This window comes from Oncorhynchus tshawytscha, linkage group LG23 (genome assembly GCF_018296145.1).
Source record: "Oncorhynchus tshawytscha isolate Ot180627B linkage group LG23, Otsh_v2.0, whole genome shotgun sequence".
In the NCBI taxonomy this organism is placed as follows: domain Eukaryota; kingdom Metazoa; phylum Chordata; class Actinopteri; order Salmoniformes; family Salmonidae; genus Oncorhynchus; species Oncorhynchus tshawytscha.
Genome location: NC_056451.1, coordinates 20589149 through 20605368, shown reverse-complemented (window position 1 = coordinate 20605368; position 16220 = coordinate 20589149). Strand labels below are relative to the sequence as shown.

Here is a 16220-nt window from a genome sequence, read left to right as displayed (position 1 = left end):
TGAAAACCACAACCAACAGAGTAACAAAAAACAAAACAATCCCACACAAAACAAGGGCGGGTCAAACTACTACATATAGGGAAGCTAATTAAACGAAAATACACACAGGTGAAACTAATAAGACAAAACCAACAGACAAACGAAAAAGGGATCGGTAGCGGCTAGTAGGACGGTGACGACGACCGCCGAGCACCACCCGAACAGGCAGGCGAGCCAACTTCGGCGGAAGTCGTGACAATTATCCAATAGGCCACTAAGTTTCCTATCCTAGACCACATTTTACCCATCCCCCATTTGATACCTGGCTATGCCCAGGTAACAGCTTTGCCTACCCTAAACAATGTTCTGACATTATCATGTAGGAACGCCCCTTTCATTCTCCACTTGTCCAATTATCCCTTGGGTGTCCATTCATATCTATCCTGTACCAATTCTCTGTCAAGTGTCTTATCTATTTTAAAATAAAAATATTCAATGGTTAATTAAAGCCAAAACGAATGCTAACCATATCATATCCCTTTCCTGTGTTAATGAAATCTCTCCTTCGGGAATCTACTGTATTTTATCTAAAAATAACATGGGTTAAACTTAAAAAATCAGTCACATCAATCATTTAATATATGTTGCATAGTTTGAGATACCTTATCTACCGTAATTTACCATCCCTAAGAACTGCAACTTATTGGAACGTTATTGTGTATTCAACGTAATGACGCAGCAAGTCAGCCTGCCTCTTGTCAAATATATATCCCCTATTCAGATTGAGTTCTGCTTTAAATTCTATCGAAAAAGTAAAACCAACCGAACTTCCCAACTTTCTATACCCCAAAATTTAAACGTACCATGTTCTTTGCTCAATTTATATCGTATGTCAGTCGATTCATAAAAAAATATATAACATCCTGATGGCACAAAACTTTATCGTATCTCTCCGTTATTCCTTAGAATTCATCAGGTTTAGGTAACTTTCTCTTCTATGATACATTTATTTAAATATGAAGAAAGCCATGTTGTAATTGCTTTCCCGTACACTAGATGGCAACCATACAGAAAGAACAAGCAAAGGATTTCCAGCAAAGAAGACGAAATTAGTGATTGTAATTGGTTGTTCAAAGCAGCAACGACGAAGTCCGCTATCATCAATGGTATGTCACGGAGGTTCATGAGTCGTGACTCCAACTTTAGACCGCAAAAGGTAAATTCTAGACATTTCTACATTTATTCCAATAAGCATATCGATATGTCTGTCTACCTCTCTCTCGTGAAGTTGTGCCTTCCTTTGCAACGTATGCTACACCTTTTTCCCAGTTGTGTTGCATGCTAACCGGCTAACATCGTTTACGGTTATTTTGAATGCATTGGATAACACCTGACAACCGGTGTTGTGAGCGAAGACTCCTTCAAAACGAACGTTACTTTGTTCCATCTGATGTTGCCGGTGTATTGTAATTTACAGTAAAACTGCACACAACCGAATGACTGCCTTTGGCCCCTAGTGTAATTTGGCATCATGCCTTTGCACGTTCACTGGCCTTACTTATCAAACTAGTTATTAGCTAGCAAATCAAATCAAACTTTATTTGTCACGTGCGCCGAATACAACGTGTAGACCTTAACGTGAAATGCTTACTTTACAAGCCCTTAACCAACAGTGCAGTTCTAGAAGAGGTAAGAAAATATTGACCAAATAAACTAAAGTAAAACATAATAAAAAGTAACACAAGATCATCTTCAAGCTAGCTGTATTTAGGCTATTGCTGTATCCAGCTACTGCTAGACATCTGCTCAACTGGATCAGAGTGAACACTGTCACTGACTGTACAGAAAGTATTTTTTTCAAGAAAGTACATTTCTCTTGTCTCTGAGTCTCCAGACAGCAAGCAGATTGAAAGGGGCTGTCATTATGTCATCATCTTATCAGGGGTCACCACCCAGACCCAACCCTCCTTCTCCACTCAAGATTAGTGGGAGACATGTGCTACAACTCTCTGAGTCAGTTATCCGTTTGATGAGTGAGAGACACCGTCATATTGTTTTAGTAACGGGCCCTTGTAGCTAACTAAACTCAACTCTGTGGTGAAGGAAGTTTCTGATTATCTCCACCCACGGAGTTGAGCAGGGACCAGGCTTTGTGGAAGTCAGTCTCTGAATACATTGATTCACCCAAGGTCAATACTTTAAAAAATAAATAAATTATGAAACACTTACTGTGTACCTATGTTTGTCTTCTGTAGTTGCGTGCCTTTCTTTGTCCATGCTTTTTAACAAAACGTTGGTCAAATACAACCACTGACCATTTCAACTTTTCTATTGCTCAAAACGTACATTACCCTGCCAAATCTGAGATTCAATTGGCACATTTTAGAGCAACAGAAATTAGGAAATGGTCGGTGGTTGTATTTGACGAACGTTGTATTACAAAGTATGGATTTCAGCAAACGGGCACGCAACTACAAACATAGGTACACAGTAAGTGTTTAACAATTACAATTTTTAGAAGTATTGACCTTGAGCAAATCGATGTAGTCATAGCTGAATTCCACAAACCCTTGTCACTGATCTTCAAAAACACTTCATCATGGGGTCAAGTAGGCTTGGCCAGGCCTTTGATAGTTACCGGTCTGACAGTGTGCAGCTGTCCTTGTTTCCCCCCACTTTAACCAAAGCCAAGCTTGGTCACTTCACTGAAGTTTCTATTAACATTACTTGGCTTGCTCAGTTGCTCTTAATGCCATTTACACATGGATGTTTGAGGGATTTGTGTGGTACAGAATAGACATTACAGCCCTGTTCTGTCCCATTGCACAGAGCTGGGCATCCTAGGGCTGAATGCAGAAGACGGTGGCTGTCCTGGGAGGGGGGATCGGGGGCCTGTCAGCCTGCTTCCACCTCAGCAAGAGCCACCAGGTCTCCAAGGTAAATATCATTACCACAACTATCTCCACATATGCTGCAGGTAGACTACATCTCTACTGTAAGTCCAAACATACTGTAATTAAGCTGTTATTACACTATTGAGATGCCCACTAGGCCCTGCACAGGTACACCATTAGATTAATATCTCTCCCTGTCTGTCTGTGTAGATAGTGCTGCTGGAGGGGGATGGACGGTTCGGAGGCTGGCTAAGTTCAACTCGTAGGGAGGATGGAGCTGTGTTTGAACATGGACCCAGAGGGATACGACCTGCAGGAGCCGTGGGACGAAACACACTCAACATGGTAGGCACTGTAGTGTGTGTGTGTGTGTGTGATTGATAGTAGCTAGAAATCTAAGTCTGTTTTCTACAGGTGGAAGAGTTGGGGCTGGAGAGCGAGGTCCTCCCAGTCACCTATGATCACGTGGCCTCTAAGAACCGTTACCTCTATGTGGGAGGCCAGCTACACAAGATGCCTTCTGGCTTAGGGTAAGGGGGTGTAAGGATGAATGATGAAATAGTACCACGTTAGACACAAACAGCTATGTTCATGCATTCACAACATGGTGAATTGAATCAACTGTAGGTAGTCTGTCTATCCAAGTCACCCTCTGCCTCCCTCCATCCAGTGGAGTAGTGCGTACAGTCGCTCCGTTCTCTCGTCCTCTGGTCCAGAGCGTACTGAAGGAGATACTGATCAGCAGAGGAAAGGAGGAGGATGAGTCTGTTCATTCCTTCGTGTCGAGAAGGCTGGGCACTGAGGTGAGATGGCATTAAAAACAATACCCTGCACACAACTTCCACATCAGTTCAGAATGACAGTATTCTCCTCTTCTCTCTCTGCATCTTGCAGACATTGCCATTGACAGCCTGTGCAGGGGAGTGTTTGCAGGGGACTGCAGGAAGCTGAGTGTGCGCTCTTGTCTCCCGCCACTCTACAACGCAGAGAAGGCCAGAGGTTCCATCATCCTGGGAATGTTGCTGGGCCCAGGTGAGAGAGAGTCCGCCACCACACCGAAGCTACATAGGAATTCTGAATCTTAAATGTCCCCATAACAGTCATATTGCTGACCTGTCTAATTGAGTAGATGAATAACAAGTGTGACTGTCCCCCCAGGCCCTGGACCAGACGAACTCTCCTCTACCCTGACCAAGAGGGCTGCTCAGGAGAACTGGGCCCAGTGGTCACTGAAGAGGGGCTTACAGAACCTTCCGGAAGCCCTGGAGGAGAGGATGAGGAATGGGGGACGTGTAGAGGTGCATAAAGACACCCCTGTGATGGGGCTAAGTACTAATGGCACCGGCTGGGAGGTGAGACTGCTGGAGATCTGGGGGTTGGGACACATGTATGTGTACTGCCATTGCACTGGAGTTGTGGTATGTGTATTTTTAAGTTGTTCATTAAATCCAGTAAATGAATCAACTGATGTCTGTGCAATTGATCTTTTTAACACAGATTCAACTGGAGGACGGCACCATCAAAGCTGATCATATCATTGCTGCTCTACCAGCAAAAGGTAAATGAACTTTTACTAAACTTGATCACTGAGCCTAAATCTTTTAACTTCACACAGTGATTCTTAAATTCAGTCCCTGCCGTTCTGTCTGTGGACCTGGAAGCCTGTGTGGTTTTGGTCTTCAGTTGTGCGTGCTTGTGTGTGTTGTTTTAGCTCTGGTCTCAGCACTTCTCACTGCTGCACAGCCCCTGTCACAGCAGCTACGTGAGATCGCCACAGTAACCGTTGCCATGGTAAACCTGGAGTACGAGGGTTCCGTCCTGCCTGTCACGGTGAGAACAATGAAGCAATTTTTTTTTGAAGATTCTTTGTTATTTTCTATGGATATGCGTGTGTTTCAGAATGTGTGTATCTAATGTGAGTGTTGTCTTGTGTGGCCTCAGGGCTTTGGCCACCTGGTGCCATCCTCAGAAGACAGAGGTCTCCTAGGGGTGGTCTATGACTCTGTTCCCTTCCCCCAGCACAACCGCACTGGGGGACCTACCACAAGAATAACAGTAAGAGACACACAATATATATGTACTATATTCTCTCTCTCATACACAAACAATTACATAATGTGCGTATTATAGGCCGTGCAAGAATGCTTTCCTATGTTAATAATGCACAGCATGGCAGGGACCAACCTTCCATGTATAAACTACAGTAAAACCCATCAAGATATACAGTGTTCCGCTCAGCGTAAATTATACATGCTTTAGACAACAGGATGACAGATCTCCAAGTCACTTACAAACACAGTCCAGCCTCAGTCAGGCTTATGGGGTCATGTCACAAGGAGGTGGTGGTGGTAGGAGTTTTCTGTTTGGAATACCCTGGTGTGGAAGACATATAACTAACTGCAAATAGCCTCTGGTGCCATGTGACTTGACTTCTACAACAAATGTCACTCCATTATTGATGTTCCTCCTCGCTGCCTTAAGACATTATTTGTTTACTGGGCAGATGCCTGTTTCTCTAGACATGTATGCAAACAGACAAGCTGCTGCCAAGGCAAATACGGTGCAGCCATCCGTGGGACTATGTCTCAGTAGCCCTGAACTAGGCTGTTGTGGAATGTAAACTCAGCAAAAAAAAGAAACTTCCTCTCACTGTCAACTGTGTTTATTTTCAGCAAACTTAACATGTGTAAATATTTGTATGAACATAACAAGATTCAACAACTGAGACATAAACTGAAGAAGTTCCACAGACACGTGACTAACAGAAATTGAATAATGTGTCCCTGAACAAAGGGGGGGTCAAAATCAAAAGTAACATTCAGTATCTGGTGTGGCCACCAGCTGCATTAAGTACTGCAGTGCATCACCTCCTCATGGACAGCACCAGATTTGCCAGTTATTGCTGTGAGATGTTACCTCACTCTTCCACCAAGGCACCTGCAAGTTCCCGGACATTTCTGGGGGGAATGGCCCTAGCCCTCACCCTCCGATCCAACAGGTCCCAGACTTGCTCAATGGGATTGAGATCCGGGCTCTTTGCTGGCCATGGCAAATCATACACAGAACGAGCAGTATGGCTGGTGGCATTGTCATGCTGGAGGGTCATGTCAGGATGAGCCTGCAGGAAGGGTACCATATGAGGGAAGAGGATGCCCGCAGGTGTGATTTTCGGATGTACCGATCCTATGCAGGTGGTGTTACACGTGGTCTGCCACTGCGAGGACGATCAGCTGTCCGTTTTGTCTCCCAGTAGCGCTGTCTTAGGCGTCTCACAGTACAGATATTGCAATTTATTGCCCTGGCTACATCTGCAGTCCTCATGCCTCCTTGCAGCATGCCTAAGGCACGCTCACACAGATGAGCAGGGACCCTGGGATCTTTCTTTTGGTGTTTTTCAGAGTAGAAAGGCCTCTTCAGTGGCCTAAGTTTTCATAACTGTGACCTTAATTGCCTACTGTCTGTAAGCTGTTAGTGTCTTAACGACCGTTCCACAGGTGCATGTTCATTAAATGTTTATGGTTCATAGAACAAACATGGGAAACAGTGTTTAAACCCTTTACAATGAAGATCTGTGAAGTTATTTGTATTTTTACTAATTATCTTTGAAAGACAGTGTCCTGAAAAAGGGACGTTTCCTTTTTTTTTTAATGAGTTTTGTTCTATTTCTTCAGCAACGGTCTTATAGGTCCTTTAGGACAAAGGATGGTTGATGAAGTTTATTATTTAACTGGCTGGCTGGCAGACAGACAGTTCTCTAAATCAGGGTTTCCTAAACTCAGTCATGGTGCCTCCCCTGGGTGTACGCTTTGGTTTTTGCCCTAGCACTACACAGCTGATTAAAAAAAAAAAAATTTTAAAAACGAATCAAGCTTTGTTATTTGAATCCGCTGTGTAGTGCTAGGGCAACAACCAAAATGTTGGACAGAGTTTGGGAAACCCTGCTCTAAATGGTTGGTGTCATGGCCTTACTGTGTACTGTCTGTGTTCCCTAGGTGATGATGGGCGGGGCCTGGTTCCAGGAAGTGTTTGGGAATCCAGAGGAATTGACGGAGCAGCTCCTCCTGGACAGGGCCACCCAGGCGGTGACATCACACCTGGGCGTTACCACACTACCTATCTGGAGCGCCGTTGCACTGCTCAAGGTAAGACGTGTGAGCGAACTGTTTCACATGTCTTCATTTGTATTTCAAGAGATTTGAATGAAAAGCCTCTTCTTGTTAAAGTTCATTCTTTAACCACTGTGTCACCAGAGGTCCTCATTGGGCCCTGTGTTCAGTTAGTATTCGAACCAACCAATGATGTATTCAGTTGAGCTCCACTATGTCATAACTTATCAATGTCCCAGGGGAGCAAGACTGGAGCAAACAGATCAACAAGCCTGTTGATGATCACTATCTCACCGGATGGATGGCTCCTCTGTTTCTGTATTGGTCTTTCTCCCCATTCCCTCTATGGAACTGGATAGGCAAGATGGAGAGAGGCACTGGGATGTTAGATCCTCTTCCCCTTTTCCTACACACACACACACATCTTCACAGACACACACTACCCTAAGTCAGCTACATCAGTATTCATAGTGCTGCATCTCCCGGTTTCTAGCTCAAATCGTGATGTTTCCCTTGCACCATGTCATTCCCCCTGTTGTATGCTCAGATGTTCTTGTCATTTATTTCATCAGCACCAACAAATCATTTTCCATTTGTGTTATCCCTGAGCTCCCATGTCAACCAACAACCAGGCAGCAGAGATAGCAGGAAGTTTTGAGCTAGACAAATAGTTCAATTTGAATGGTATGGTCTGTATAGATAGACGACGATATAATCACTTCCGAACTGACACTGTAGGGGAACAAATGTCCTATTTTTTTCTTTTTTACATTTGTTGACAGGATGGATTCATCATTCAGTGCTATCTTCCATAAATGTGATCTGAGTGCCTGCTTTCCTGTCCAGTCATTCTTAGTTTTAACATCCTCCACCATTTGTAGGCTGGTTCCAGGTCTGTATGTGCTTAGCCAACTCCTTGGCATTACGATGATAGTTAAGCGATGGCTTTAGCTCATACAGGTCTGGGATCAGGACAGCTAAATAATTGTCTTAATATGCAATTTATCTCCTCTAGGACTGCATTCCTCAATATTACCTTGGACACCGGAAACGACTTGGTAAGACGGGGACAGTCTTCATTTAATAGATTTGACTTTTTCTATTGTGCTGGGTATCTGATTGTGTGTTCTGTCTTATCTCTGTGCCCTGTACTGAAAAAAAATTATAATTTTTATAATATACCTATCTACTGATTTGGGCTTGGTTTTTCTATCAACAGAAAATATGAGACAATACATCAGAGACCACAATCTACCACTTAGTCTGGCTGGGTCCTCTTATGATGGCGTCTCGGTCAATGATGTCATCTTCAGTGGACGGACGGCAGCAGAGGGCCTTGTGGGAAAAGTCTAACCAGACGTTCAGGTTCCCAACCATGGATATAAGCTTATATTGTGAAAGATCTTGTTTGTTTCCCTCATCGCATTGCGTTCTACATTTAGTTTTGCTTTTACACAACTGTATCACAACCGGCCATGATTGGGAGTCCCATAGGGCGGTGCCCAATTGGCCCAGCGTCGTCCGGGTTTGGCCGGTGTAGGCCGTCATTGTAAATAAGAATTTGTTCTTAACTGACTTGCCAAGTTAAATACAAATACTAATAAAAATGTAGATACAATTTACTAGTCACCCTCTGCATTTAAGCCCTCTGCAAAGGGATGTCATTATTTTGTGCAATATTCCTGATTTATAAGCAGCATATTTATGAAGTTTTCCATTTCTATCTCATTTGGACAAAGTACAGATTGATCCTCTAGAGATGATTCTATGTCTGAGACATCACCACTAGCCTGGAAACCACAGGTAACCCACAGAACAGTTCTCATTCTAATAAAATATTGTTTTTGAAATCAAGGGCTGGATGAAAGTCATATGTCGTCACTACGTAAAATGGAACCACAATCTGAACTGTTTTAGGATGATTTGTCCCCGTAACCTTACTTCAAGGATTTAATTTTCCATGCAGTAGTTCAAAATGTAGAGTAACATTTTAAATTCAGGATGAGATTTCATATTTTAGTTATGGTGCCTTTTTGCTAACAGAAATCACCACCCCTTCATGAATGTACAGGCATATTTCATGTGGGAGACATGTTAAAGATGTGATAATCAGTGGTGTGTATATCCCTACTCCAACTGTCCTTTCCAGCCATCCATTTTTTACCCTATCCTCTCTGTGAATATAGCAGACAAAAATCTATTATTATTATGGTAAAGTATGTGCGCGTAACAGAACCACACAGACTGATGCGATGATCTCGATATGGTGATCTATCATGTATTTGGAATCTAATTACGATATTGAAAAACTTTAATTTATAGAGTGCATGTACAGTGGCAAGGGGATGGCTTGATAATGTATTTTTATACACAACTTTATTATTTGGAGAATGTTGCAGAGCAATAAATATGATGCTTTATCTTGTCTGTCATGGACTGTCTCAGTGAAGGACAAATTGTCTGTAAAAAAATAAATAATGTTTGGCCTGCATCATGTCCTTTTCAACTGACAGTGAATACCAATGTTTTACTACACAATGCTCATAGCCAGGGTCCGAGTAACCGCTTTACAACAGTGAGCTGATGACAGATTTAGGCCACAAGTCACTTCCCTCTGATCTGCTTCACTGAATGAAATAAAACAACTTGAGACCTTGAAAGTCAGTCGCATAAACGAGAGAGCGCCCTTCTCTCTGCTGCCTCTCCTTAGATATCTTGCGGACAGTTTAGATGCCAAATTTAGGGCGAGTCGAACTGAATATAAATGTTGAGCGGCCCTGACACGGTTAAGAGCTTTGCTTGACATACAAATTGGTTTCATGTAACCCCTCAACGCTGGAGCAGACTTCCTCGTTGGTTTGGGGTCGAATTCAGGCATAACAGCGGCATCTCACAGAAGTCCTCCACCTGCGAATCCGAGACCATGATTTTTTTTCTTCAGTTGTGGGTGTGGTAGCGAAGCAACCTTTATTTGCATGCAATTAACATGTATTAATATTCATTACAATTCCTCTCGAAAGTGGAATAACTGCTCTGGCGCACTGCATGAAAAGGTGTGCTTCACCAACCAAAAGAGTGGCAGAGGCTGCAGAACTATCGTCAAAAGTCAGACAGGGTGCACTAAATGGTTTCAGAAGGCACGCATGCAGCATTCTAAACAATGGCGGCTGGCCGTCGGGAGCACCGGGACATTTCCCGGTGGCCTGAGGGTCGTTTTGGCTTGCCGTTAATAGTCAACTTGACCAGCGATAATATAGCAAACAGGAATGAGTTGACGTTGAATCCACGCATCAGGCTCGACTCTCACTCTCTCGCTGCAGTGTCCCGGCGCCCAAAATGCCTGCTTCTCTACGGATAACATTTTAGACAAGTCGCACGGTGAAATGGACGGTCGGAAAAGGAAAGGTGGAGTAGAGCGGCAGAGAGAAAATAGAAAGGCCCTTGCCACAGACGCAGATAAATGCTGGAAAATAAGTTCGCCAGTAAGGGACCAGATCAGTCAAAACCACTAGCTAAAACACACACACTGACAACCAGCATGGCTAGCTAAGTAGCCTATCTAATAATAGTGACACAACGGCCGCTAGGCTGAACAGTTTGGGCGTCTTACGTGTTCGTGGAGGAATTATATCATAGCAATGAGTGCAACATTACGATCATAATGTAACGACCCTGGGTTTATAAGCGCGGATATCGACTCTGCCACACGAGCATGTTTTTGGGGCACAGTCGATGGCTCGCAGTACTTCGGGCTAGAAGGTCGAGTGTTCGAGGCCTGCTCCCTGCCTGTTTTATTACAATAATATGGCATTGAATGCAATATGTTTCAACGAGTAAAAAAATAATAAACCTAGACTATGGACTTGCCAGCATTCAGTCATGACATAAGCTAGGGAAAGTGCACATACACTGTACAGCGAACCAGGCTACAGTAACCTAACCAGAATACATCCATGAACGTAACACAGTAGTAGCCTGTGTGATACAGCACAGACAAAGATCATTAGAGCCATTAGTACCAGCATTACAAGTTACTACATTAATATGCAGCTCTGGGAAAAACTAAGAGACCACTCATAATTTTTTTCCGAGCTGTATTAATGTAGCCTACTGATATACTAATGATAGTAAGTATAATAATAGAGTATTTTCTTTGCAAATGTGTTCTCCAGGTCGATGAAGACGGCTGCACAGTACTGTCTTTTATCGATGGCGGTTATGATATCGTTTAGTACCTTGAGTGTGGCTGAGATGCACCCGTGACCAGCTCGGAAACCGGAATGCACAGCGAAAAAGGTACAATGGGATTCGAAATGGTCAGTGATCTGTTTATTAACTTGGCTTTCGAAGACTTTAGAAAGGCAGAGCAGGATGGATATAGGTCTGTAACAGTTTGGGTCTAGAGTGTCAGCCCCTTTGAAGAGGGGGATGACTGCGGCAGCTTTCCAATCTTTAACATATAATCGTTAACATAAACATGTAGGCTATGATTTTAGATTAATATGTGCTTTATTTATGAAATTATCAGTAGGACTGTAATCGGGGGCATACAATTGATGACTACACAAGTAATACAAGTTTAAGTTTAGGTTATTTACCATGTTAATCTCATTCTGCAGAGCAACCAGATGTGCAGAGAGAGAGAGAGGTTCAGAGCCCAGTACAGGGAAAATAGAAAGGGACAGTGAAAGCACTGAATCCATTTGTATATTTTGCCCGTCCTCAGTCCAAGGATTTTGACTTATTTTTCCAGTACCACCCAAAACAAACCCCCTCAAAGAGTAATTCCCAATGTTTTCCACTCCCAACGATTGCACAAACAGAAAATGGCTGACATACAATGAAGTAACTCACTCCTTGTTCTGCTTAGTATGTCTTGCATTCACAAAACCTCCAGCCAGTGATAGTGCATTTGTCAAAGGAGACATGCAGGCCTGGAAACATGCCCATCTGAGAGTACAGGAACATGAGAGAAGCAAGACCCATAGAGAAAGCGCAGCAGCTTTTTTCCCCGGAGCCAGCAAAGCAGACATCTCTACCCTTCTGAGTGATAAGCAAATGTCAGTTCAACGAGACCAGGTCAGAAAGAGGAGGCAGGTCATGGTACTTGTGATTGATGTTGATAAAGTGATTGGTAAATGTGGGCTTAGCTACAGAGGACACAGACACGAAGCAGCATATAACATGGAAAACATGGCCGTCAATCATGGCAAGTTTCCTGAGCTTATATTGTTGCTAAGCAAATATGATGTCTGCCTACAATAGCATGTTAGTGATTGCATTGAGAAGAGCAAGAAGCAGATGGGAAGTAAAGGAAGAGGGTCCTTGGTAACTATGATGTCCAAAACAACATCAAATAAAGTAACTGAAGTCATCAGAATGTTGATTCAGCAGACAATTGCTGTTGAAGTGAGAAAGGCAGGGATGTTCTCAATACAAATGGACACAACACAGGATTTAACATCCAAAGACCCGTGTGCAGTAGTTCTGCGATATGTCACTGATGTTGTCCACAAGAGACTCATTGCGGTCATTGACTGCGAGTCATCGACTGGACAGTACTTTGTGGACCTTGTGAAACAGACCCTTGAGAAGATGGACATAGATATCAAACAGTGTGTTGGTAATGCAACAGATGGAGCAGCTAATATGCAGGGACAATCCAGGGGCTTCTCTGCATTGCTAACAGGTACACATATGGTGTTACTCACATGTCCTCAACCTTGTGCTAACTGACACCACTGGGGTTGTTGTGGCAAGTGAATCACTTTTCTCACTACTGAATGACATTGTAGTGTTCGTTCGAGATTCCTACAAGCGCATGAAGCTATGGGAAGAAACCAGTGAGGACAGGAGACACAGACAGCTTGATGTAATTGGTGAAACACACTGATGGTCCAAAGACGAGGCCTTGAGGAAAGTATTTGGAAGCTTTGCAAAGCGTGACCGTGCACTTTACACGGATGTGGTCATCACTATGGAAAGAATTGAAAGGATGTGACCATAAAACCTGCCATCCGAAGCAAGGCCCAAGGGTATAAGGATGCTCTCCTAGGGTTAGCCTACAAAATTAGCAGTCTGGTGGTTTGCGTGGCCTGGGATGGAGTCGAATTCCCGGCCTGAAGTATTGTTTCAGTCCGCCCCTGATTCTAAACAACGTGGAACTCTGACATCGCTGACTTCCGACTTCAGTGCGTTCAAGACAATTGTGAGCTCCGACTTGGAAAATAATTTAGGACTCTGGCATCTTTCTAGAACTCCAACCTGAAGATCACTAACGTCATGATTTGACCTCGTTTTTTAATCGGCTTCTCACCTTTCGATCCTTCTCGTCATGGCCAATCGCATCGCACCGAATGTGGATCTAGCATTCGTCTGCCAATCGTTCAGTGCGCTGTAGACATCTGAATGCTGACATTTTTCACGCGATTCTACGAATAGAAATTGGTGCTCAAATTACATTCCGAGCCCTTTGGTGACAGCCCCATTGTGTTGGTTATCTAGGCTAATGCCCCAATTAATCAGTATTTATATTTGCATTGGGGCAGGTAGCTTCCAGAGGCAGTTTGAAACTCGATAGTGAGTGTTGCGACCGAGGACAGACAATTTTTACGAGCTTCAGCACTCGGCGGTCCCATTCCGGTGAGGTTGTATGGTCTACCACTTCGCAGTTGAGACGACGTTGCACCTAGATGTTTCCACTTCCCAAGAACAGCATTTACAGTTGAACGGGGCAGCTCTAGTAGGGCAGAAATTTGACGAACTGACTTGTTGGAAAGGTGGCATCTTATGATGCTGCCACGTTGAAAGTCACTGAGCTCATCAGTAAGGCCATTCTACTGCCAATATATATATCTTTGGAGATTGCATGGCTGTGTGCTCGATTTTATACACCTGTCATACCCGAATCAACTAATTTGAAGGGGTGTATATATAGTGTATTACAGGTCAGTGACACATTTTTCAGTTCCATAATTCCTGCTTGTTTATCATCCCCGGGTCGCTGGCTTCTGAATGAAAACAGACAAGCATATTGCCACAGCCGATTCATTGTAGGAATGTGACATGGCGGTGGGGTAGAATGTGGAACTGCATGAATGGGGCCCTAGAATTGTTGTTGAATCATTTGATGTTTGACCGTCTTCAAATTTCATCAGGACCATTTGGTGGACCGACTGTCCTCTTTTGGATTCCAGACGAAACCTGCTTAACTAGCCTACTGCTTCTGGCATCTACTGTATGGAGAGCAGTGGCAACTGCTGCTGCTGTTGAAAACTTTCAAATGGTTCCGGACACTGGCTTCCTCCACGGCCGCATGGCCCTTGTCTCGAAGAGGAGGACAGAAGTGATTGTGCTTCTATTTGATTCAAAAATCTATTGAGGAGGAAGTCAGGAAGACAATGAGATTTTTCCATCTATCTACTGTATTGCTCTCTCCAAGAATAGGCTGAAGGTAATTTCCTCGCTTTCTGTTCCCTGTCCATCAGTCTTAGGGCAGTGTGTCAGCATTTAAAATGATGTAGGCTATCAAGAAAGTAAGATTTCATTTTAGATTTGTGAAGAAAGTTTAAAGTTGGTGGTTTGATTTTTGTAGCCAATGTGTTTGTCTTAAGTTTGTACTCTTTCTCCCTCTCTGACCCCTCTTCTTCCTCCTCTGTAATTCACATGTTGGTGGAGTAGCAGGAAGCCAAGAGGGGACAAGACTGAGAAACAGGGTTAATTCTCTCCCCACCACTCTCTTAAAGGAAAATTCCACACATTAGTTCATTGTTGACATAGTCTCAAAATGTTTTGTTTGTCAGCAATCAAGTTTTCAAAATACGGGGATGATTTCTGTATTTTGAAAGTTACATATCTTGAAAACTTGATTGCTGATAAGCAAAACATTTTGGGACTACACTCTTAGAAAAAAAGGTGCTAAAAGGACCTAAAAGGGTTCTTCGTCTGTCCCCATATGATAACCATTTGAACAACTCTTTTTGGTTCCAGATAGAACCCTTTTGAGTTCCATGTAGAACCCTTTACACAGAGGGTTCTACATGGAACAGAGAATAGTTCTACCTGTAATCTATAAGGGATCTACCTGGAACCAAAAAGGGTTCTCATATGGGGACAGCTGAAAAACCCGTTTGGAACCCTTTTTTTCTAAGAGTATCAACAAGGGACTAATGAAACAAATACCAAAATATTGTTTTGGGGTGGAGTTTTCTTTTAATGGTGTCTGGCAAAGAGAAACGGCAATATCGGCGAGCCGCATGGCCGCCAACTCCAGACTCTCCTCTGGAACATAAAATCAGTCTGTGAATGCAACTTTCATTACGTTTGTGAAACGTTTAGAGGTGAAGTGATTGGAGCAGACCCCGTCTACGTAAATCAACAGCCTCTTCAATGTTTGTCCTCCCTCATCTGAATCGTTATACTGAAATGAGAATACTTGAAAGGTTATACTTTATTTGTTGATTTCAGGTTCAGATACTCTAAGTCAACATAATTGGTTGTTTTGCCTCACTTTGAAGAGTTTTGTTTTTCATCATCACAATCTGGTGGTTAGGCACCTGCTTTCATTAATTTAGCGCTAACCCTCTATCTTCTGAGGCGTCGACTAAATGAGCAAATTGTAATGGTTTACTGTCTCTCCTCTGTAACTGCCAATCAAATATGTATCCTTTCACTTTGCCTGACTATATTCCCTTACTGTGTCTCAATGAGAGAGATATATATACTGTATATTTAATATTTCTTTACTAAAGCCTGTTGTAAAACATTCTGCATTATGAGAGAATCATTGACTTTCTGTGGGAGTGGAAAACAAATGAAGATTGTCATCACGCTCTTAATTCTGACTCCCTGCGTGAAGGTGAACATATGAAATTTACTGCCCTTATCCAAAATGAGTTTTCCTTCCCTTTTTATTTAGAATACAAATATTGATAGCAGTTGGCCAAGGTTGTCGACCTCCAGGTTATTGCACTCGAGTTGGTATTAATATCGTTGTGAAGTCTGCGTAGGTGATTGATAGCTGGTGTATTTGCACTGCGTTCTTTGGAAAGTCGAAGGTCATAAAAAGGCCCTCAGGTGTTGTGCACTTAAGATTATCTGAGTACTACAGTAATTATGGGTGAAAAAATATTTGCAGCTGCCACAGTGGAAACGGGAGATGCATTGCATTATATAATATGATGGTGTGAACCATAACACATTTTCATAAAGCTGATAACCCAGAAGGTTTCGCTTTCTGAGT

General features: G+C 43.0%; 1 protein-coding gene and 1 long non-coding RNA gene across 2 annotated transcripts; both read left to right on the top strand.

Annotated features, from left to right (window-relative positions):
• Positions 1 to 1067: 1067 nt before the first annotated feature.
• Positions 1068 to 9470, top strand: LOC112245878 (protoporphyrinogen oxidase). The gene is made up of 13 exons (XM_024414044.2): positions 1068 to 1195; positions 2809 to 2916; positions 3084 to 3218; positions 3288 to 3403; positions 3544 to 3676; positions 3737 to 3905; positions 4032 to 4225; positions 4371 to 4431; positions 4585 to 4703; positions 4815 to 4928; positions 6866 to 7015; positions 7995 to 8037; positions 8199 to 9470. The coding sequence occupies exons 2-13, from the start codon at positions 2830 to 2832 to the stop codon at positions 8330 to 8332; spliced, it is 1455 nt and encodes a 484-aa protein (XP_024269812.1). The 5' UTR covers positions 1068 to 1195; positions 2809 to 2829; the 3' UTR covers positions 8333 to 9470.
• Positions 9471 to 10622: 1152 nt separating this feature from the next.
• On the top strand, positions 10623 to 15743 carry LOC121840599. The gene is made up of 2 exons (XR_006079728.1): positions 10623 to 11275; positions 14137 to 15743. It is a non-coding gene; the product is annotated as an uncharacterized LOC121840599 (long non-coding RNA).
• The last annotated feature ends 477 nt before the right edge of the window (positions 15744 to 16220 follow it).

Bases quoted from the DNA above. Each gene is read 5' to 3' on its own strand.
- LOC112245878 (XM_024414044.2), top strand. From the start codon at position 2,830: ATGCAGAAGACGGTGGCTGTCCTGGGAGGGGGGATCGGGGGCCTGTCA. The intron at 2,917-3,083 runs GTAAATATCATT...CTGTCTGTGTAG, and splicing joins AGAGCCACCAGGTCTCCAAG to ATAGTGCTGCTGGAGGGGGA. The intron at 7,016-7,994 runs GTAAGACGTGTG...TATCTCCTCTAG, and splicing joins GCGCCGTTGCACTGCTCAAG to GACTGCATTCCTCAATATTA.